The sequence below is a fragment of the Cebus imitator genome, unplaced genomic scaffold (assembly GCF_001604975.1).
Source record: "Cebus imitator isolate Cc_AM_T3 unplaced genomic scaffold, Cebus_imitator-1.0 Scaffold698, whole genome shotgun sequence".
NCBI lineage: Eukaryota > Metazoa > Chordata > Mammalia > Primates > Cebidae > Cebus > Cebus imitator.
Window position 1 is genome coordinate 127,124 of NW_016108013.1, and position 22,626 is coordinate 149,749.

The window sequence follows — 22,626 nt, forward strand, 5'->3', positions numbered from 1 at the left end:
AAAAAAAAAAAAAAAAAAAAAAAAAAAAAAAAAAAAAAAAAAAAAACCAATAAATAAATAAATAAAATGGTGTAGCTATTATGGAGAACACTATGAAGGTTCCTCAAAAAATTAAAAATAGTATTACATTATGATCCAGCAATCCCACTTCTGTGTATATAACCAAAAGAGTTCAAAGCAAGATCTTGAAGAGACATTTGCACACCTACATTCGTTGCAGCATTATTTACAATAGCCAAAAGGCGAAAGAAATCCAAATGTTCATCAATAGATGAATGGATAAACAAAATGTGGTATATACATACAATGGAATATTATTCAGCCTTAAAAATGAAGGAAATCTTGTCACAAGCTACAACCTGGATGAACCTTGAGGACATTAAGGTAAGTAAAATAAGCCAGTCACAAGAGGAAAAATACTGTATGATTCAACTTATGTGAGGTGTCTAAAATAGTCAAAATCATAGGAACAGAAAGTGAAAAGTGGTTGCCAAGGGCCGGGGGAGAGGAAAGGTTGAATTAGTGTTTAATCAGAAAAAAGTTGCAGTTCTGCAAGATAAAAAGTTCTAGAGATCTTTTATACAACAAAGTGAATATACCTAACACTACCAAACTGTGTGGTATATGGTAGTGGTTTTTGTTCTTTTCTTTTTTTTTTTCTGGAGACAAGGTCTGGCTCTGTTGGCCAGAAGGGAGTGTAGTGGCATAATCTCTGCTCACTGCAACCTCCACTTCTCAGGCTCAAATGATTCTCTGACCTCAGCCTCCTGAGTAGCTGGGGCTACAGGTGCACACTCCATGCCCAGCTAATTATTTTGTATTTTTTTGGTAGAGACCTGGTTTTATCATGTCTCTACCAAACTTGTCTCAAACTCTTTGGCTAAAGTGATCCTCTGCTCTCGGCCTCCCAAAGTTTTGGGATTACAGCCATGAGCCACCATGCCTGGCCCCAAACTATATGCTTAAACATAGCCCAGATGGTAAATTTAATGTTCTGTTTTTTTACCACAATAAAAATTTAATGCTTTATTTATTTATTTAATTTATTATTTTTTTTGAGACGGAGTTTTGCTCTTGTTACCCAGGCTGGAGTGCAATGGCGCAATCTCGGCTCACCACAACCTCCGCCTCCTGGGTTCAGCCAGGCGCAGTGGCTCATGCCTGTAATCCCAGCACTTTGGGAGGCCAAGGTGGGTGGATCACCTGACGTCAGGAGTTCAAGACCAGACTGCCCAACATGGCAAAACCCTGTATCTACTAAAAGTTTAGCTGGGTGTGGTGGCGGTCGCCTGTAATCCCAGCTACTCAGGAGTCTGAGGCAAGAGAATAGCTTGAACCCGGGAGGCTGAGATTGCAGTGAGCTGATATCACATTACTGCACTTTAGCCTGGGTGACAAAAGCAAGACTCTGTCTCAAAAAAAATTCATTCATACTGATTAATGGCTATTCATTTTTATCAAAATGCCACAATTTATTTTCTATTCTGTTCTTATTGGACATTGAAGATGTTTCCAGTTTTGAAGTATTACAAATGGCTATTACTTCCAGGAATATTTTTGTACATATCTCCTAGTATTAGTACCCATGTGCAAAAGTTTCTCTAGACCTAAGAGGCAAGGGTGTAAAATTAGGTACACATAAAATAATTGAAAACAACCTAAATACTCACCAACAGAATAATGGATGAATAAAATGTGACATATTTATGTAATGGAATATTATATAGTAGTCAAAAAGGATGAATCTTTTTTGATGATAGCCGTTAATCAGTATGAGTAGCCATTAATCAGTATAAATGAAGTTTTTTTGTTGTTTTTTTTTTGAGACAGAGTCTTGCTTTTGTCGCCCAGGCTAAAGTGCAATGCAACCTCAGCCTCCCGGGTTCAAGCTATTCTCCTGCCTCAGACTCCTGAGTAGCTGGGATTATAGGTGACTGCCAATCTTTATGTATTATCATGGATAGATCTCAAAAATTTTACATGGAATGAAAAACCAAGAGAAAAACAGAAACAATGAATCACAATATTTAGATTTTTAAAAGGCACATATGACACAATACTAAATATATGTAAAATTATAAAAAATGGACTGGAAATATCCACAGTAAACTCACAATTGTGGTTGTCTCCAGGAAAGAAGGGAAAGGGAACTTTATTGTATCTGTAGAGTCTTATTTCCTTTAAAATAAAAGAGGAGGGGGCTGAAAAATATGACAAAATTCAAAGTTGTTAAATCTGTGTAGTTGAATATGAGTATTTGTTGTATTGTTCTTTGTAATTTTTTGTATCTTAAATTTCCTTCAAAACAAAACAAAACAAAAAAACAAGGTTGGATGCAATAGCTCATGCCTGTAATCCCAGCACTTTGAGAGGTTAAGGTGAACCACCGCGCCCGGCCTATTTATTTATTTTTATTTTGAGACATTGTCTCCCTCTTTCCCCAGACTGGAGTGCAGTGGCCCAATCTCGGGTCACCACAACCTCGACCTCCTAGGATCAAGTGATTCTCCTGTCTCAGCCTCCCGAGTAGCTGGGGCTACAGGTGAACGCCACCACACCCAGCTAATTTTTGTATTTTTAGTAGAGACAGGGTTTCACCATGTTGGCTAGGAATGGTTGAGGCAAGAACAATGGCAGAACTAGCCATTTTTTCTTCTTCAGACTTTGGCTCCAGGAGGCCATCCAGAAGTGTACTTGCGGGTCAGGGGGGTCGCCATGGCTCAACTAGGGTATGGTCTATGGTGCGGCCAGTTCAAAGAACCTTGCACCGAGTAGTTGACTCTTCTGCCTCAGCCTCTGGAGTAGCTGGGACTACAGGCACACGCCACCACGACCGGCTAAGTTTTTGTATTTTTCGTAGAGATGGGATTTCACCATGTTGGCTAAGCTGGGTCTTAGAACTCCTGACCTTCAGGTCATCCGTCGGCCTCGGCCTCCCAAAGTGCTGGGATTACATGGGTGAGCAGTCGCACCCGGCCTCATTACTAAAACCTTTAGGGAACACCTCCTCCCTCAACCATGTGCAAGGACCTGAAGACTCAGAGGTGAAACATTTTAGGGTGCTGCCTCCGAATCTGAATTTCAAGAATAGAATAAAATGATCTAGTCCTGGGCTTCTCTAAATTCGTTGCTGACCAGACTTTAATTTTAGGCTTTGGAGGGTGTGTCTGTGCGAATGAACGACTGAATCCTCAGAAAACGAAAACTAGCTTCTATGGAACTTCAATTAATTACGTTTCTCAAAACTATGCATCATGCCCATTTCTGGATGTTGGATAAAAAGATAAACCTATGCACAAAGGGCAGGGGAGGGATAGGCAATTCTGGGTGGGGAAGTTCTGCGAAAAGAAAATCAGTGTCTTACAGTCTTCGCCCACTTTGGCTAGTCTGGCGTACTCCTCGACTCCGCGTTACCAGGCCCGCGAAGCCCACTCCCACAGGCGAATTCGCGCTGGCGGCCGAGTAAGTGACATCTAGTAGCGCGGAACTTTGCATGCCGGGTTCCGGCGGCAGCATACGCGCCGGGAGGTGTTTGGGCGCTGCACCGCGCTGCGCCGGGACCTTGAGGCCGGCGCGCAGAGGACAAAGCTGACTGCGTAGGCCCGCGCCGTGGTGGTGCTGGTTTTCCTTGTAGTTCGTGGTCTAACGCTAGGCCTCAAGTGAGAACTGCGTCACCATGTTATACACGCGGGAGAACCGAGAGCCTTTAAGGTTTCTGCCGGATGAGTCCCGGAGCCTGCCCCCGCCCAACCTGACCGACCCGCGTATCCTCTACTTAGGCTTCTTGGGCTACTGCTCCGGCCTGCTTGACAACTACATCTACCGGAGGCCGATCCTGAAGTCGGGTGAGGGCTGCGCTGGCGGAATCGGCTGGGAGGGGGTTCGCAAAGCTGCAGACCGGCCCTGCCGTACTCCCTCCTGAGGTGCTCTGCTTTTTGGTGCCTTTTTGCTTACTTGGCCCCAGCTCGCCTTCTCAGGCTGTCCGTGCCTGGTTAGCTCTTCAGAATCGAGCAGAGCCAGAGTGTTACTTGGCACGTGAAGAAACTTAGGTGCAGTTGTAACGGAGGGAGCGCGAAATCACCACTGAGACAAAGACTAGGCTAAATTACAGGGTCTTTATTGCCTGCGGCCACGGAGCACTCGCGTCTCCCCAACCCGTGGCCCCGAAAGTAGGGTGTCAAGTCCTGGCGGGGGTTAGGGTGAGGGGCTTTGGACATTCCTATTGTTACTTAAGTGGTTCACAGAAGTCAAGATAAGCGTTAGTTTACACATTGTCTGAGTAATGTGGAGATTACAGAACTTAGTTACTTATTACAAGTCTTAGTTTTTCTTAAAATGATGCAGGGGCCAAAATGGCGTTGGTTTGGACTGCTTGCCTGTCACATTAGGGTTACAGAGAGCAGTTTGAACGGAAAGCTGAGGTATGTCGAGGTATGCAGTTTATGGGGGCAATTACCGTATGACACAGTGAAGCGGGAACTGAGTCTGTGAAGGACCTGGGACTACTCTCTTCAGTTCGTGTTGTGCTGTGTGCACAAATGAGCCATGACTCCATGTCATGCACCACTCACACTATGGGCATTATTGATAGCATTTAGGCCTTAAAACACTTTATAGGGATGTATTATTCATGACGAGGAAACTGAGCCTAACAGATCAACAGCAGCTTACCCAAGGTCATATGGCTATTAAGTAGCAGAGTTTTTTTTTTTTTTAAGACCTCTAAGTGGATATTGGAAACCAGTGCTTCTCAAAGTTAATGTGTATATGAATAGCATAGGAGTCTTGTTAAAATTTGGATTCTGGGCCAGGCGCAGTGGCTCACACCTGTAATCCCAGCGCTTTGGGAGGCCGTGGCGGGTGGATCGCTTGAGCTCAAGAGTGCGATACCATCCTGGGCAACAGGGAAAAAGCCCATCTCTACAAAAAAAAAAAGTTAGCTGGGCCTGGTGGTGCACTCCTGTGGTCCCAGGCTGAGGGAGGCTGAGGCAGGAGCCTGGAAGGCAGAGGTTGCAGTGAGCCGAGATTGCACCATTGCATTCCAGCCTGGGCAACAGAGTGAGACCCTGCCTCAAAAATTAAAAAAAAGAAAAATGCGGATTCTGATTCATGAGATCTGGGGAGGAGCTTGATGTTATTATCAAGCTCTCAAACATTGCTGCTGGTGGTCTGAGGACCACAGTTTGAATAGGAGGCTCTAAATAAGTGTACTGTACTTAGTAATATGTCACAGGCCTCCTATCAGAGACTGACTATTCTGATAACAATCACCTTAGTACCGCCCCCTCCCCTTTTTTTAAAGAAATGCCATAACAGGCCGGGCACAGTGGCTCGCACCTGTAATGCCAGCACTTGGAGAGGCCGAGGAAGGCGAGACCACCCTGGTAAACATGGTGAAACCCTGTCTCTACTAAAAATAGAAAAAACAGCCGGGTGTGGTGGTGAGTGCCTGTAATCCCAGCTACTCAAGAGGCTGAGGCAGAACAATCCCTTGAACCCGGGAGGCAGAGGTTGCAGTGAGCCAAAATCACAGCCCTGCACTCCAGCCCGGGTAACAGAGTGAGACTCTGTCTCAAAAAAAAAAAAAAAAATATAACAACAGATTATGTATCTGAAATGTAAAAATGTAACTTTTTTTTTTTTTTTTTGAGAAGGAGTCTTGCTCTGTTGCCTTGGCTGGAGTGCAGTGGCACGATCTTGGCTCACTGCAACCACTGCCTCCTGGGTTCTAGTGATTCCCCTGCCTCAGCCTCCCGAGTAGCTGGGACTACAGATGCCTGCCACCACCCCCGGCTAATTTTTGTATTTTTAGTAGAGACGGGGTTTCACCATGTTGGCCAGGCTGGTCTCAAACTCCTGACCTCAGATGATCCGCCTGCCTCAGCCTCCCAAAGTGCTGGAGTTACAGGTGTGAGCCACACTGCATCCAGCCAAAAATGTAACTCTTAATACATTGACTAATTTTTGCTTTCTCCGGAATTTGTCATTTGAATTTCAGGTTTGCATCGCCAGCTTCTATATATTACAGCCTTTTATTTTGCTGGATATTTTCTTGTAAAACGTCATGACTACGTATGTGCTGTGAGGGATCGTGACATGTTTGAGTATATAAAATTACATCCAGAGGATTTTCCTGAAGAAAAAGGTATTTCTCTCATACTCCATGTTATGGAAAAAAAAAAAAAAAAAAAAAAAGAGGCCAGGCGTGGTGGCTTATGCCTGTAATCCAAACACTTTGGAGGCCAAGGCGGGTGGATCACCTGAGGTCAGGAGTTCAAGACCAGCCTGACCAACATGGTGAAGCCCCATCTTTATTTAAAAAAAAAAAAGGAAAAGAAAAGAAAAAGGTATTTCAAGTTAATTGTAGAGAATCTGTGTTTACTGTATTATTATTTTCCCTGGTTACTCTTATCCATGTCTATGGCTTTAGGTAACTTCTAAATTCTGTTGACTTCCACATCTTAGTCTATAGACCAAAATTCTCTTGAATTAATATGTCCACTTTCTGCCTGACTTCCTCTGTGTCCTTTGGACAGCAACAAAATTCATGTCCCCTCTGCCTTCCCAAACCTCCTGCTCCTCTGTCCTGCTTCAGGGAGTGGCACTGCTGTCCACCTGGATGCTCAAGCCAGAAGCCTGTGAATCATCAAGTCTTCCTCTTTCACTTCCCATTAGTCATCATGTCTTATCAGTTCTGCTTCCTAAATATTTCTCAACTTTGAACTCTCCTCTCCCAATACCACTACCCTGGTTCAGGCCTTGATAATCTCTTGCTTGGATTGTTGCACTTGCCTCTTAACTCACTTCTTGCTTTGGTCTTATTTCCAGTGACAGCAAATCTGATCACATCTGTTTAAAATAGTCATCCATTGCCTAGTGGATAAAATTCAGGCTCCTTAGATGGCTTATTTCCTCTGGCTTCACTAATTGCCTGTCCTCTGGTAGAAACACTTTACCCACATCCCTGTCTACCATATGATATACACATGTCTGTGTTCTTCATGGGCTGTAGCTTTGCCTTTATTTCCCCAGCCTCTCGCACAGAGCCTACACATAGCAGGCACTTATGCATAATAGTGGATCTGAACCGTATGGAACACTTTCTCATCCCTCATCATTTGCCTGGTGAAATGCTTTGTCCTGAGCCTGTCCTGTATTGCTTTGTACATGTTATACCTTCTTCCTGCTACGTTATTCCTCTTGCCCCTGTTGCCACCCCATCTACCTAGCAAATTTCTGCTTTTATTATCTCAGTGAAGCCTTCACCCAGCTAGAGTCAGGCATTCCCTCAGCATGCTGTATCTCTATCCTGCTATGAATCTATTAATAATTGTAATATGACTTTTCTCACCTGTGTTTTACACACATATGACACAGATGTATACATATATGAGTCTTTGTAAGTTGGCAGTTTAATTTACTAGGACAGGTTTTTTTTTTTTGTCTCCCCAGCAGTTTGGCACACACATCCATATTAAATGTGTAAATGAATGAGTATAGAAAAAATTTGAACTTGTAAATGTATAAATAGATTTTCCCTAGCCTCACCAACATGGTGAGACCTCATCTCTCCAAAAAAAATGTTAAAAACTAGTTGGGTGTGGTAGTGCCAGCTACTTGGGAGGCTGAGGCAAGAAAATTACTTGAGCCTGGGAGGTCAAGGCTGCCATGAGCCGCAATCACCCCACTGCATTCCAGCATAGGTGACCAAGCAAGAGACCCTGTCTTAAAAAAAAAAAAAAAAAGATTTTTTGATTAATGTAAATGTGTGATATAAATAACATTTAAATTTCATTAGACTGAATGATCTCTAAGGTCTTATTTAGCTCTAAAATTTTCATTACTCTTTAATATTCCACAGGCATCAGTCACATATGTGATATTTATGGTAGATCAGAAAGATATGGCTTTTTTTTTTTTTTTTTTTTTTGCCAAAGAAGAGCTTAAAGACTAGCACAAAACTGTGAATAGTGGATGTATCAGGAATGCATAATTCTCAGAACTGTTAAGTGTTAGAACTGGAAGTCATCTTGGATATATTGATTAGTAGGAATGAGACCCAGTGGCTGAGCAGTCTTCAGTCCCAGACCTCTGGCTCTTTGCCTAGAGATAGTTCCACAAGTTCCCTGTGTGTGCAGGAGTGTGTATAACTGCAGGCTTCATTCTGTTTCTGAGCTGCAGACTTGGCAGTTGTGCCAAGAGCCTCATGCACAGACAGTGGGAACCCGGATAGCTTGACCACATTGGCTGCTGGCCTCTCCTAGCTGACGCATGCCTCTCTGTGTTTATTTCTTCCTTCACCTCTTCATTCAAGATACTCCTGGCAGCACCTGGTCCTTCTTAGCAGCTGTCTAGTTGTCATCACAGATTCCTCCAAAGTTATTCTTCATTCGATGAAAGAAAATCTTTCAGTGATTGCCAAGCCATAGTTGAGGACAAGAAAATAAGGAAATTCTTAAGGGTTTGTCTTAGTCCATTTGGCCTATAACCAAATGCATAGACTGGGTAACTTTTAAAAATTATTTTTTTTTTTCCTGCTACCTATACAATTGTAGAATAGACTGGGTAATATATAAATAATAGAAATTTATTGCTTACAATTCTGGAGGCTGGGAAGTCCAAGATCAGGGTGCCAGCACAGTCAGTGTCTGCTGAGGGCCCACTTTGTGTTTCATAGATGATGCTCTCTTGCTGTGTCCTCACATGGTAGAAAAGGCAAACAAGCTCCCCTAAGTCTCTTTTATAAGGGCACTGATCCCATTCATGAGAACATAGCCTTCATGACCTAATCACATCCCAAAGTCCCAGCCTCTTAATATCATTGCCTTAGGGGTTACATTTCAACTTACGAACTTTGGGAGGATATGAACATTCAGACCATAGCAGGATTTCAATCAGTAAGATTACTGAGTGTTAATTTTCCTTTAGGTAATACAATTTTTAAAACAATTAAAAAATATATCCTTTGGGCTGGGCGCGGTGGCTCACGCCGGTAATCCCAGCACTTTGGGAGGCCGAGGCAGGTGGATTACCTGAGGTCAGGAGTTCGACCCTGTCTGACCAACATGGTGAAACCCTGTCTCAAAAAAATATATATTAAATAAAAAAATAAAAATATGTCTTTTATGATCTTTCCTTTTTTAGAGAAGAAAACGTATGGTGAACTTTTTGAAAAATTCCATCCAGTACGTTGAAGTCTTCAAAATGCTTGCTCCAGTTTCACTGATAACTGCTGTTTCTGAATTTGATGGAACATGTTTCCAATGACAGTTGAAGTTTATGCTAATCTGTATGTTGACACCTTGTAATTAAAATAGTTACCATGAGTACTCTGACTCTTTATTGTTGTAAGAAAAACAATTCATCAGAGAATGGTCAGTTTCCATTCACCCATCTGAAAGATTTTAAAATGAGGTTGAGTTCTAATTTAGAGTTAGCGGACTACAGCCTATGGGCCAAATCTGGCCCGTTGCCAATAAAGTCTTACTGAAACAGCCATGTTCATTTGTTTATATGTTGTTTATGGTGACTGCCATGCTATAAGAGCAGAATTGAGTAGTGATAGAGACCTATGGCTGGCAAAGCCTTATTAATATGTGACCCTTTCAGAAAAGGCTTCCCTGCTTCTGTCCTATTGCAAAGTGAATTTAGAGTGAGACAGAGAATTCTGTGACTCATGCAAAATAATTTTGACTTCATCCTATAGATATTAAATCATACAGTGTGGTTTGTATTTCTGAGCTCTGTCTGTAATGATATAGAAGATGGTTTAGAAGGAGGACACTTGGCCAGGCTCAGTGGCTCACGCCTGTAATCACAGCATTTGGGAGGCCAAGGCAGGTGGATCATGAGGTCAGAAATTCGAGACCAGCCTGGCCAATATGTTGAAACTACATCTCTCCTAAAAATACAAAAATTATCCGGGCATGGTGGTGGGCGCCCGTAGTCCTAGGTACTTGGGAGTCTGAGACAGAACAGCAGCTTGAACCCAGGAGGTGGAGGTTGCAGTGAGCTGAGATTGTGCCTCTACACTCCAGCCTGGGTGACAAAGTGAGACTCTGTCTCAAAAAATAAATAAATAAATAAGAAGGAGACTTCAGAAAAGGAAAATAGAAATCTTATGCTGCAAAGGTGTCTTTGCTCCTAGATGGATTATCCTGGAAAAAGTGGACTCAGGAGCTAACACTGTCTACAGTGGAGCTTGGTGCAATTAGAAGCAAGGACTGCACCTAACTGGAATGAGGTTACTTTTTATGGCTTATCAAATGCTTGTCTTGGCTTGATGCAATGGCTCATGCCTGCAATCCCAGCACTTTGAGAGGCTGAGGCAGAGTAGATTGCTTGAGCCCAGGAGATCAAGACCAATGTGGGCAACATGGCAAAATACTGTCTCTACATAAAATACAAAAATTAGCCGGGCATGGTGGCACATGCCTGTAGTCTGAGCTACTCGGGCTGAGGCGGAGTTTGAGGATGCAATTAACTGTGATTGTGTTGCAGTTCACTGCAGCCTGGGCAACACTACAGCAGCCTGGGTGACAGAGACCTGTCAAAAAAAAACAAAGTACGGGCCAGGCGCGGTGGCTCACGCCTATAATCCCAGCACTTTGGGAGGCCGAGGCAGGTGGATCACAAGGTCAAGCGATTGAGACCATCCTGGTCAACATGGTGAAACCCCGTCTCTACTAAAAATACAAAAATTAGCTGGGCATGGTGGCGTGCGCCTGTAGTCCCAGCCACTCAGGAGGCTGAGGCTAGAGAATTGCTTGAGCCCAGGAGGCGGAGGTTGCAGTGGGCCGAGATTGTGCCATTGCACTGCAGCCTGGCTAACAAGAGCAAAACTCCGTCTAAAAAAAAAAAAAAAGCACTGATCCAAAAAGTTTTTGTTTTCTAGCTTAGAATTTATAATCATATTAAGTTTTGGAGATAAAGTATTTTTCTTTATATGTGATTTCAAATTAGTTGGCCATATAAATATAAGCAGATGGTTTCTGGGCAAAATTAGATGAATTTCATCTCTCTCTTCGTGAGTACCACTTATAAAACCTGAAATTAGGTTGGAGAAAGTGCTTTAGAAATAATAAACATGTACAAATAAACAAGATTTTGTTTTTTATTGCTGCAATAAATAGGTTTATAGTTCACTTGTCCTTGGCCTTATCTGTGGTTGGCAAGTACAAGAGGGTGAACCATTCATCCCAAGAGACTCTGCTACCTCTCAGCTCTGGTGAGTAAAAAGCAAGGGTTAGAGCAAATACATAGGGGAGCAGGGGAGAAAAAAAATCAGGCTATTTTATTAGCCCTCACATGCCAAGTGCTTTTGATTCATCATGTTTAATTTTCACAAGCTTGTGAGGTAGATAATATCCCCATTTTATAGATGAGGGAATTTAGGCTCCATTGGGTTAAATAACTTGCCCAAGTGCACATACTGAATGACTGCCATGAGGAGGGATGTAAATTTTGGTCACATGCCAACACCTGCATTCTTCCTACCATACCACACTGGGCAGGTAACTGTCTAGTCCCTCTTGAACCACTTGTCACCCCCCCAAGCTGGTAAGAGGAGTGAGGGGAGCAGTGAATAGCAACAGACTAAAGGTGAGCCAGTGACTGGAGTCCAGGAATTAGTGCTCAGAAGGAGATAAGAGAATCATCCCGGAGAACTGAGCTGTCTTCACTTCTGGCTGCAGGTCTAGGCTTTTCTGCTGTCATCATCGGCTAGTGAACTGCTCCACTGGCCTCATCACAGAGTCTGCCTTCTATCATGTGAAGGGATCTGTGGAGTGCAGAAAATTTTTAAAAAGCCAAGTCAGTATCAATTCAAACAACTAAGATACTGTCACATGCCCATTGAAGCAGGAAGAGCAATGAAAAATCTCAATGCTGGTGTTGCTGTCAGAAAACTGGCAGTGCCTCAGCACTGTAAGGAGAATCCTAGGTTGTCAGAGCTGAAGTAACTCATTTGATTTCTCTGCTGTATTTTATTAACAGGGAAACTGAGATGCAGAAAGGTAAGATAAGTTGTCTAGGGCAGGATATGGTGACTCTTGCCTGTAATTCCAGCACTTTGGGAGGCTGAGGGAGGTGGATCACAAGGTCAGGAGTTCAAGACCAGCCTGGCTAACATGGTGAAACCCTGTCTCTACTTAAAGTACAAACTAGCTGGGCATAGTGGTGTGCGCCTGTAACACCAGCTACTCAGGAGGCTGAGGCAGGAGACTTGCTTGAATCCGGGAGACAGAGGTTGCAGTGAGCTGAGACTGTGCCACTGCACTCCAGCCTGGGCAACAAAGCAAGACTCTGTTTCAAAAAAACACACACACAAAAAAAAAGTTGTGAAGGATAATACAGAAGTCAATGGAAGAGCCAGGACAAGAGCCCAGATTTTTAACTGTTGCTATACCACCCTGCCCCTGAATGAAAATCAGGTTAGGGTGTGTTGAAACATTATGATGTAGAATTGCTGCCATGGTCTTTGAAGCTATTTGGTGAGTCAAAGAGCGGGGTTTCTACCCACTCTGCCATGCCCAGTTTCCACTTTGTGCCCACTCTGCAAAAGTCTAAGGCTCTAAGGAACACAGAAAATCTACCACTGTAGAGGAAAAGAATTAGGTGATTCTTTTAGATCAGAGTTTACATCTTGGCTCTGCCATTTACTGAGTAACCTTGGACTCATTTTACTTCTCAGGCCTCCTGTTTTTTCATCTGCAAAAGGGAATGATAATTCCATTAGGTAATGGATATGCAAAGTGATCTTAAAGCTATTCAAATGCCAGTTTTAAGTTTTACTACCCCTGTTATTGAGTGAGGAAGCTGAAATCCAGAGAAGTGAAGTAGCTTGCCCAAGGTCCCAGAGCTCGTTATTGATAGAATCAGAATGTGAACCCAGAGCTGTTGACACAGCCCAGTCTAATTCAAGAAGAACCTCTGTGAAGAACCTCGGGGAGCCTCAAGGGGAAAGGGAGGCAGGGTCCAGGTTGACAATTTGGGCTTGAAGTGGGAGAAGGGAAAACTGCTGAGAAAATGCCTGGAGTAGAGCTCTCCATAGGTTCTGTGTTTGGGGGTCCATGTTTATTCCCCATAATTACAGAGCAGCCTTAACACAGATTATGAAGATAACACAATATGGCAGACAGTGAGTATGTTGGAAAGAACACACTCAGCTCAAAGTTGAGGCTGGTCTCGCTTTTGTCTCCTTACTGAGTGACTTTGGGTGAGTCACTTCACCTCTCAGGCTTCAATTTCCTTAGTAAATTGAAGTAAAGTGGGGATGAGAATCTTGTCCTACATAGCTGCATCAGGTAGTTTTGAGATAGCAATGGACATGGATGTTGTTTACAATGGATGAGGCTAATTTCTGGAAGCAGGGCTGGCAGGTGACACAGAATCTAAACTGGCAGGTGCTATGGTCCAACTTCTATTCATACTAGTATTGGCCAGGCACAGTGGCTCATGCCTGTAATCCCGGCACTTTGGGAGGCTGAGGCAGGTGGATCCCAAGGTCAGGAGATCGAGACCATCCTGGACAACATGGTGAAACCCTGTCTCTACTAATATACAAAAAACTAGATGGGTGTGGTGGCATGCATCTGTAGTCCCAGCTACTAGGGAGGCTAAGGCAGAATTGCTTGAATCCGGGAGGCAGAGGTTGCAGTGAGCCAAGATCACGCCCCCTGCACTCTAGCCTGGTGACAGAATGAGACTCCGTCTCAAAAAAAAAAAAAAAAAAAAATGCTAGTCTTTATCCATTAGTGACCGAGTGACCTAGTTGTGACCATGCCTGGGCCCCTTCCCACCTCCTACCCTCTGCCACCACCTGCTTGTTTAGCTTGCTGTTTATCCACAGTCACCACCACAGCCCTTCTGTGCATAGTTATGTAGGCTCAGACTGCAACACGTATTCATGTGTACATACAACAGGGCTTCCCAACAGGCATGCCTGCATATTTGGGTGTGCCTGGAATGAATTATAGTGCCAAGATGGTGGTCCCTCGGCTTCCTGTTTGGTGGGTTCCAACCTGGTATGGTCAGAGTACCCCCAGCCTGTTGTAGGAGTAATGCAAGCAACCTCACCTATGTATTCCCATGAGCCATATAATTTTCCATGTTCTGTGACTTGAAAAAATGTTGGGAATCACTATTACACACACGGAATTCACAGTGTTCACTTAAATCAATACACATGCCTTGGGTAAGTTTCTTCATTTATAAAATGGAAATAATAAAACCTGGCCAGTCATGGTGGCCCACACATGTAATCCCAGCACTTTGGGAGGCCAAGGTGGGCAGATCACTTGAGGTCAGGAGTTCAAGACCAGCCTCGCTAACATGGTGAAACCCCACCTCTACTAAAAATACAAACACTAGCTGGGCGTTGTGGCACATGCCTGTAATCTCAGCTACTCAGGAGACTGAGGCACAAGAATCACTTGAACCCAGGAAGCGGAGGTTGCAGGTAGTCAAGATTGCACCACTGTACAGCCTAGGCAACAGAGCGAGACTTCATCTTTGGGGAAAATTGAAAAATGGAAATAAAAAAACCTATCTTTTTAAGATTATAGTGAAGATTGAAAAATTCTATGTCAAGCACTTAGAGGTTGTGCTGGCACTTACTATATGCTTCAATGGAGACTATTACTAATACATGACATCAGGAATTCTTAGGATTCATGGACAGGCCTTGGTGGATGGGATATCCCCTGACATTATATGTACAGTTATCTGCCTGTCTACCTGAACTTGGGGGAAAGAGTCCATAGCTTTAATCAAATTCTTTTTTTTTTTTTTTTTTTTTTTTTTGAGACAGAATCTTGCTCTATCTCCTGGGCTAGAGTATAATGTTGTGATCACTGCACACTGCAAACTCCGCCGCCTGGGTTCAAGTGCTTCTCCTGCCTTAGCCTCCCAAGTAGCTGGGATTAAAGGTGTCCACCACCATGCCCGGCTAATTTTTGTATTTTTAGTAGAGACGGGGTTTCACCATGTTGGCCAAGCTGGTCTCGAACTCCTGACCTTGGTGATCCACCTGCCTCAGCCTCCAAAAGTGCTGGGATTACAGGCATGAGCCACCGCACCCGGCCCTGCTTTAATCAAATTCCTAACGAAGTCAGTGGTGAGAACACACTCATTCAGTTCACACATTTGCAAGCATTCACATACTAATAAGCACACATGCACAAACACATATATGTGCATATGAGGTATGCACTCACAGGCCACTTTTCCTTCTGTCTCCATATCACTTCATTGCAATTGCCAATTTGAGATCAGAAGGATAGTAATGCAGTCTTAGGCCTCCCGAGGTTGTAGTCCCAATACCCTGACTCGAGTGGCTCTATCTGAGAACCAGGCTGTTCCTCTCCCACTGGGTTGCACCACTGCCCCCTCTCCTCTTCTGGAATGTCCCTTGGTAGACTTTGACACCCACCAGCATAGCCACAATTACCTTCCCTAGCGTCCCAGGTCTACTGGACCTGTCCTGTCATTTCCTGGTATTTCCTTGTCACCTCCTGGGCTTTCTCAGTGAGGTATGTGAGGATGCGATGAAGGCTGGAGAAGTGCAGGTGGAACTGGGCTTCCAGCCCCAGCTCTCCTGAGGCACTCTCATCCGCAACTTCCTTTGTCTCTGCGGTTCCATTCTCAGCCTCCTCGGCTTCACCGCTTGCCACCTTGGCCTGCCACTCTTCCCGTGGCAGCAGCCCATGGTCCACATCCATGCGAATGGCCTTGAGCATGGTGAAGTAGGTGTAGAGATCAGAGGCCCTGGCCTTGGCTGGGCCCCCATGCACACTCAGCTGTGCGTCCCGAAGAAGGCTGGGGATCATTACCACCTGCTCCATGTTGCGCACCTCAGCTGAGTACCGGTCCATGACAGTCAGCAGGCTGTTCTTGGGGTAATGCTTGGTTACCACCTGCATGGTTGCTTCTTCTGACACACTGAGCCCAGCAGACTGTCCCTGCACTATTTCTAGGCTCTTGGCAGATTGACAGGATGCCAACGCCCAGCTGTTGAGCCAACACAGCCCTGTTTTGGCCAATCCCAGGGCTCAGTCCCCAACGTCTGTATCAGGTGATCCATCTGCCCAGGGATAGATCTGCCAGCCTTCTGCTTGTCATCCCAGCTCTGCATGACTGCCCCAGCAAGAGCCCAGCTCTTCCTCTGGCAGCTTGCTGGGCCAGTTGGAAGGAATCTTTTTCACTTTGGCAACTGGTACACTGGACCCCAGGGCAGTAAAGAATTATTTCAGGTCACTGGAGACCAAGCTGCCTCTTTGCTGCCTGCTTAGGGCAGCCTTCCAATGCACAGCTCACTACTTCAAACTGGGGTGCCTCCAGTGTGAAATGGAGAGGATTTGAAGTGAAACAGCTTGATGTGGGGCAAGGAACACTGAAATTGGAGTCAGAAGCTCAGTCCTGCAATTTCCTACCTGAGTTTTTTTTGTTTTGTTTTGTTTTTGTTTGGAGACGGAGTCTCACTCTCTTGCCCAGGCTGGAGTGCGGTGGTACAATCTCGGCTTACTGCAACTTCCACCTCCCAGTTCAAGCTATTCTCCTGCTTCAGCCTCCTAAGTAGCTGGGATTACAGGTGCATGCCTCTACAACTGGCTAATTTTTGTATTTTTAGTAGAGACAGGGTTTCACCATGTTGGTCAGGCTGGTCTCGAACTTCTGACCTCATGATCTACCTGCCTCAGCCTCCCAAAGTGCTGGAATTACAGGCGTGAGCCACCACGCCCAGCTGAGTTTTTTTGTTGTTGCTGGCTAACATTTATTGACTACCTACTGCACATCAGGTTCTGCACTGAGCTTCTTCATGAGTGATCTCATTTAATCTTCACCACAACTCTTGTAAATGTTTTATTTATTTAATTTTTGTAGAGATGGGGTCTTGCTATGTTGCCCAGGCTGGTTTTGAACTCTTGGGCTCAAGCAGTCCTCCAATGTCAGCATCCCAAAGTGCTGGAATTACAGGCACGAACCACAAGTATTTTAGTTTTGCCAAGGAGGAAATTTAGGTGCAGACAGCTAAAGTAACTTGCTCAAGGTCCCATTGGAGCTGGGATTCCAGCCCAGGCCCACATCTACCCACCTCCAGACAGTGCTCTGGACTGACATGAGGTTACATAGTCATACAGGTTAACCAGATCCATATCCTCTGTAAATTTGAGGTGGTGTTGTGAGGATTGAATAAGAGAAACCAATAAAAATGCTTTGTATCAATCCAGACCAGTGATTGGGACCAAAAGAGAGAAAAAAAAAATGCTTTGTAAACAACAAAGCCCAATCCCCAATGTATTATCTATGCAGATTCTAGATGATTGCTAAGACTTCACCCAAATCTAACCAGTTATTCCACAAGCTACAATGCACTTTACAAGTGTTGCAAGATAATAATCTTTTGCATAGTCATATTGTCATCGTTTACAAACTGCATTTGCTATATATTTTTTTCTTAGATATTTAAGAAAATGAAGGCCTGGTTTCGGAAAGGCCCAAAGTTGCACAAGTCAGTGGCAGAGTCAAGTGGAGAATAAGACCTTTTGAGTTCTGGCTTAGGTACCTGCCCCCTCCACTGCCTCCGGTGAAATCTGCTGAATACTTCCCATGCCGGCAGGGGAGGAGAGGGAAGGAGAGAACACAGGGAAGGGACCTGTGGCTGAAAAGGGCCTCAGTGTTGTCTCGCCTAAGCCACCCTCACCTCTACCCCAGGGCAGGAGCCCTCTCTGCACTCTCCCGACTGACAATCATTCACTCCCCTGCTCCCTCCCACTATAGCCAGAGCTATGAGAAGGATTATCTTTCGATTGAACAAAATTCCACCTCCCAGCCTAGCATGGTGGCTCATGCCTGTAATCCCAGTAATTTGGGAAGCTGAGGCAGGAGGATCACTTGAGCCCAGTAGTTTGAGACCAGCCTGGGCAACATACGAGACCCTATCTCTACAAAAAAATTAATTAAAAAAAATTAGCTGGGCATGATGGCACACATCTGTAGTCTCAGTTACTCAGGTGAATGAGGTGAGAGGACTGCTTGAGCCCAGGAGGTCAAGGCCGCAGTGAACTGTGATGGCACCACTACACTCCTGCCTGGGTGACAGAGCAAGATCCTATCTCAAAAAAAAGAAAAAGAAAAAGAAAAATCCACTTCTCCATAACCCCTTCCCATTAAGTCATTGCAGTCCAATCTGGGCAGAAGAGCAAGACTCTGTCTCAAAAAAAATAATAATAATAAAATAAAATAATAAAATAAAATAAGCAGGTACTGCCTTCTTTCTAGCGGCTTCTGCCTTCTGACTCTGCTTCCTGAGTCACTCATTTATTTCTCCATGCCAAGAACTTGCCATTCTACATTTCTTCACTGCAAATGCTCAGTAAATATTGACTGAATGATGACCATGAGTTTTGCTACTTTTTTTTTTTTTGAGACAGGGTCTGGCTCTGTCACACAGGCTGGAGTGCAATGTCATGCTCATAGTTCACCGCAATCTCTACTTTCTGGGCCCATGCAATTCTCCCACCTCAACCTCCAAGGTAGCTGGGATCACAAACAGCCACCACATCTGGCTAGTTTTGTTTTTGTTTTTGTTTTGAGATGGAGTCTCAGTCTGTTGCCCAGGCTGGAATGCAGTGGCATGACATCAGTTCACTGCAATCTCTGGCTCCTGGGTTCAAATGATTCTTCTGCTTCAGCCTCACAAGTAGCCGGGATTACAGGCACATGCCACCATGCCTGGCTATTTTCGTATCTTTAGTAGAGATGGGGTTTCATCAAACTGGTCAGCCTGGTCTTGGCCTCGTGATCCAACCGCCTTCGCCTCCTGAAGTGCTAGGATTATAGACATGAGTTACCGTGCCCGGCCTAGTTGTTTTTTTTTTTTTTTCTGAGATGGAGTCTTGCTCTGTCATGTAGGCTGGAGTGCACTGGCGCAATCTTGGCTCACTGCAACCTCCGCCTCCTGGGTTCAAGCAATTGCCTTGCCTCAGCCTCCTGAGTAGTTGGGATAACAGGCACCCGCCACTATGCCCAGCTAATTTTTTGTATTTTTAGTAGACATGCGGTTTCACTAGGCTAGTCTTGAACTTCTGACCTCAAGTGATCCACCCACTTTGGCCTCCCAAAGTGCTGGGATGACAGTCACCACACCTGGCCCTAATGTTTTAAAAATGATTATTTTTGTAGAGACAGGGTCTCCCTACATTGCCTAGGCTGGTCTCAAACTCCTGAGCTCAAACCATCCTCTCACTTTGGCGTCCCGAAGTGCATTACAGTGGATTATGGGCCTGAGTCATTGCACTCAGCCCAGATTCACTTCTTGGTACATTCTAGGGTCTTTGTTTATAATATCCCATCAACTTAAAAAATAGATTCCCAGGCCAGGTGTGGTGGCTCACGCCTGTAATCCCATCACTTTCAGAGGCCAAGGCGGGTGGATCACTTGAGGTCAGGAGTTTGAGACTAGCCTGGCCAAGATGATGAAACCCCATCTCCAGTAAAAATACAAAAAAATTAGCCGGGCATGGTGGCACATGCCTGTAGTCCCAGTAGACTTGGGAGGCTGAGGCAGGAGAATCACTTGAACACAGGAGGCAGAAGTTGCAGTGAGCAGAGATGGAGCCACTGCACTCTAGCCTGGGTGACAGAGCAAGACTCTGCCTCAAAAAAAAAAAAAAAAAAATTGCTTCCCTGGCTTGGAGGGAGGCAGAAGTGAGGCCTCTGGTGTGGCAAGGGACCCATGTGGCCACAGCTACATGTGGCCACCCAGGAGCTGTGTATAATGGCAGGTGCTCAAAAATACCTCACAGGCCTGACTATAAGGTGAGGTTTTTTCCTAGAATTACTACTCAGGAAAGAAAAGATTTTGCCATACTCATGTCCTGACAATCTTCATCACACAGGATTATTTCCTCTACTTTACCATGAGCAAGATGTATCAATCCAACGTTACCTCAGCCACTCAGTAGGGTGAAGAATTTGCATAAAACTGTTTCCTAACCTACAAATGGAAAAGGGTGATTTTTCTAAATTAATATATTAAGTTAAATAATTTAACCTGGCCAGGAATGGTGGCTCATGCCTATAAGCCCAGCACTTTGGGAGGCCAAAGTAGGTGGATTGTTTGAGCCCGGGAGTTTGAGACCAGCCTGGACAACGTGGCAAAAACCCAACTCTACAAAAAATTTTTAAAAAACTAGCCACGCATGGTGGCAAGTGCCTGTGGTCCCAGCTACCTGGGAAGCTGAGGTGGGAGTATCACTGGGGCCCAGAAGGTGGAGGCTGCAGTGAGCCATGATCATGATGCTGCACTCCAGCCTACGCGACAGAGGAGGACCCGGTTTCAAAAACAAAAAGTTTAGTAGATTACTTAGGTAAACATTTGATTAATTCATTTCTTTCTTTCTTTTTTTTGTTTTTTAAAAAAGACAGGGTTTCACCATGTTGGTCAGGCCGGTCTCGAACTCCTGACCTGGTGATCCACCCACCTCAGCCTCCCAATTTTTAGACAGGGTCTCTGCTCACTGCAACCTCTGCCTCCTGGGTTCAAGTGATTCTCCTGCCTCAGCCTCCCGAGGAGCTGGGGTTATAGGCATGTGCCACCACACCTGGCTAATTTTTGTACTTTTAGTAGAGATGGGGTTTCACCATGTTGGTCAAGCTGGTCTCAAACTCCTGACCTCAGGTGATCCGCCCACCTTGGCCTCCCAGAGTTCGTGAGCCACTGCACCTAGACTGATTAATTCATTTCTAGCCCTATAACACTTTTGGTTTGTCTGTTTTTGTTCTTTATTGGGGGAAAAGTTATTGAATTTTTTTCTCCTCAAGAAACTGGGGTTTCTACTTTGGAGGCCAGCATGGAAAGATCACTTGAGGCCAGGAGTTTGAGACCAGCCTGGGCAACACAGCAAGACCCCATCTGTATAAAAAAAGATGGGAGGCTTCCCTGGTATTCAAACATCCAGGATTGGTGAGCAGTGGGCACAGCCAAAGACCACAAGGCTGGAGACTGTAACTGGGTTCCAGTGCTGCCTCCAGGCCACTTGCAAGCAGGCTCCCTGGGCTCCAGCATCCACGCTGTCAAGTGAGGGGTTTGGAGATTTCTACAGGAAGGCTTTCCAACCCTGATTGCATAACTCCTGTTTCCAGGTCCAGGTCCCTATGGGCATTACTCTCTGCCTTAGTTCTTGCATTTTGACCTTAGACTCAGGGTCACCAACTCTGAACTGGAAAACATGATGTTCCAGGCGTGGACAAGGCTGGGAGCACTGACTCTGGGGGGGTGGACAGGCCAGGGTGCCCCAAGAGTAGCTGCCTCCTGCTTCTTTTTCCCAGTGGCCTGGAGCAGACCTGGGCCCCCTGGGCCTCACTGACCCCATCTAGATAACTGAGAGTGCAACCTTGGTTAATTCCTCTCCAGGTCAGACTTTAGCAAACTCCTGAGAGCAGCGTCCTTGTACCTTTCTGTGTTATTCTGCGTGTGTTTGTGTGTATGTTTGTTTTTTAGTTTTTGGGTTTTTTTGAGACAGAGTCTCACTGTGTCACCCAGGCTGAAGTGCAGTGGTGTGATCTTGGCTCACTGCATCTTCTGCCTCCTGGGTTCAAGCAATTCTGTGCCTCAGCCTCCCAAGTTGCTGCAATTATGGTACCCACCACCATGCCTGGCTAATTTTTTTTTTTTTTGAAATGGAATCTCTGTTGCCCAGGCTAGAGTGCAGTGGCATGATCTCAGCTCACTGCAACTCTGCCTCCCAGGTTCAAGTGATTCTCCTCCTACCTCAGCCTCTCAAGTAGCTGGGATTACAGGCACGTGCCACCATGGCTGGCTAATTTTTGTATTTTTAGTAGAGACGGGTGTCACCATATTGGCCAGACTAGTCTTGAACTCCTGACCTCAAATGATCCACCTGCTTCAACCTCCCAAAGTGCTGGGATTATAGGTGTGAGCCACTGCACCTGGCTGGGCGTGTATTTTAATCCCATTTGAGGGAAGTCTATTCCCAGACACATTCCTGGGCTTGAACCGGAGGGAATGACAGAAAGAGGAAGGGAGAACATGAGTGTGTTGGTGAAAAAGGGAGAGAATGAATGAATTAGTATAATAATTTGGTGAAAAACAGAGCCGTGAGAGTGAATGAGCACAGAGCACATGAGGAGGGCTGAGAGGGAGTGAGGGGCTGGGCCACACAGCCAGGGTCACCCAGCTAGCAGGCTATGCACCCAGTCTGCCTCCATGTCTCTCGGGCAGACAGAAGGCCCAGATAAAATGCTGCCAGGACTCTGCTGGTTTCTAAGGGGACAGGCTTAGATGCAGGTAAGTTCTAGGAGTGGAGGGAGGTAGGAGGCAGAAAGGGGGAGACATAGGGTCTCTTCAAGGGATATAGTGGGACAGTAGTTCCACAGGGACTTAGTTCTTCCTGCTCAAGGATGCCACATCCAAGGGTTGACAGGTTATGTGGTCCACTCAGGCCATTGCAGATCGGAAATTCCAGCAAAATCTGGGTGCAGCGGCTTATGCCTGTGATCCCAGCACTTTGGGAGGCTGAGGTAGGCAGATCACATGAGATCAGGAGTTTGAGATCAGCCTGGCCAACATGGTGAAACTTCATCTCTACTAAAAATACAAAAAAA

At 45.1% G+C, this 22,626-nt stretch overlaps 2 protein-coding genes and 1 pseudogene across 3 annotated transcripts in view; 2 read left to right on the forward strand and 1 right to left on the reverse strand.

Annotated features, from left to right (window-relative positions):
• Nucleotides 1–3,536: 3,536 nt before the first annotated feature.
• NDUFC2 (NADH:ubiquinone oxidoreductase subunit C2) lies at nt 3,537–9,326 on the forward strand. The gene is made up of 3 exons (XM_017518697.2): nt 3,537–3,845; nt 5,999–6,145; nt 9,145–9,326. Exons 1-3 carry the CDS (start codon nt 3,677–3,679, stop codon nt 9,192–9,194), a joined length of 366 nt encoding a protein of 121 aa, XP_017374186.1. The 5' UTR covers nt 3,537–3,676; the 3' UTR covers nt 9,195–9,326.
• Nucleotides 9,327–11,098: 1,772 nt separating this feature from the next.
• Nucleotides 11,099–16,203, reverse strand: LOC108296267 (thyroid hormone responsive). The gene is made up of 2 exons (XM_017518696.2): nt 15,449–16,203; nt 11,099–11,779 (listed from the first exon to the last, which is right to left on the reverse strand). The coding sequence occupies exon 1, from the start codon at nt 15,918–15,920 to the stop codon at nt 15,468–15,470; it is 453 nt and encodes a 150-aa protein (XP_017374185.1). The 5' UTR covers nt 15,921–16,203; the 3' UTR covers nt 11,099–11,779; nt 15,449–15,467.
• A 3,532-nt stretch (nt 16,204–19,735) lies between these two features.
• Nucleotides 19,736–22,626, forward strand: part of LOC108296249 — an 8,424-nt pseudogene continuing 5,533 nt past the window's right edge. The window contains exons 1-2 of the transcript XR_005198358.1: nt 19,736–19,818; nt 21,145–21,178. The product of XR_005198358.1 is annotated as a Y-box-binding protein 1-like (transcript). The remainder of the gene's footprint in view (nt 19,819–21,144; nt 21,179–22,626) is intronic.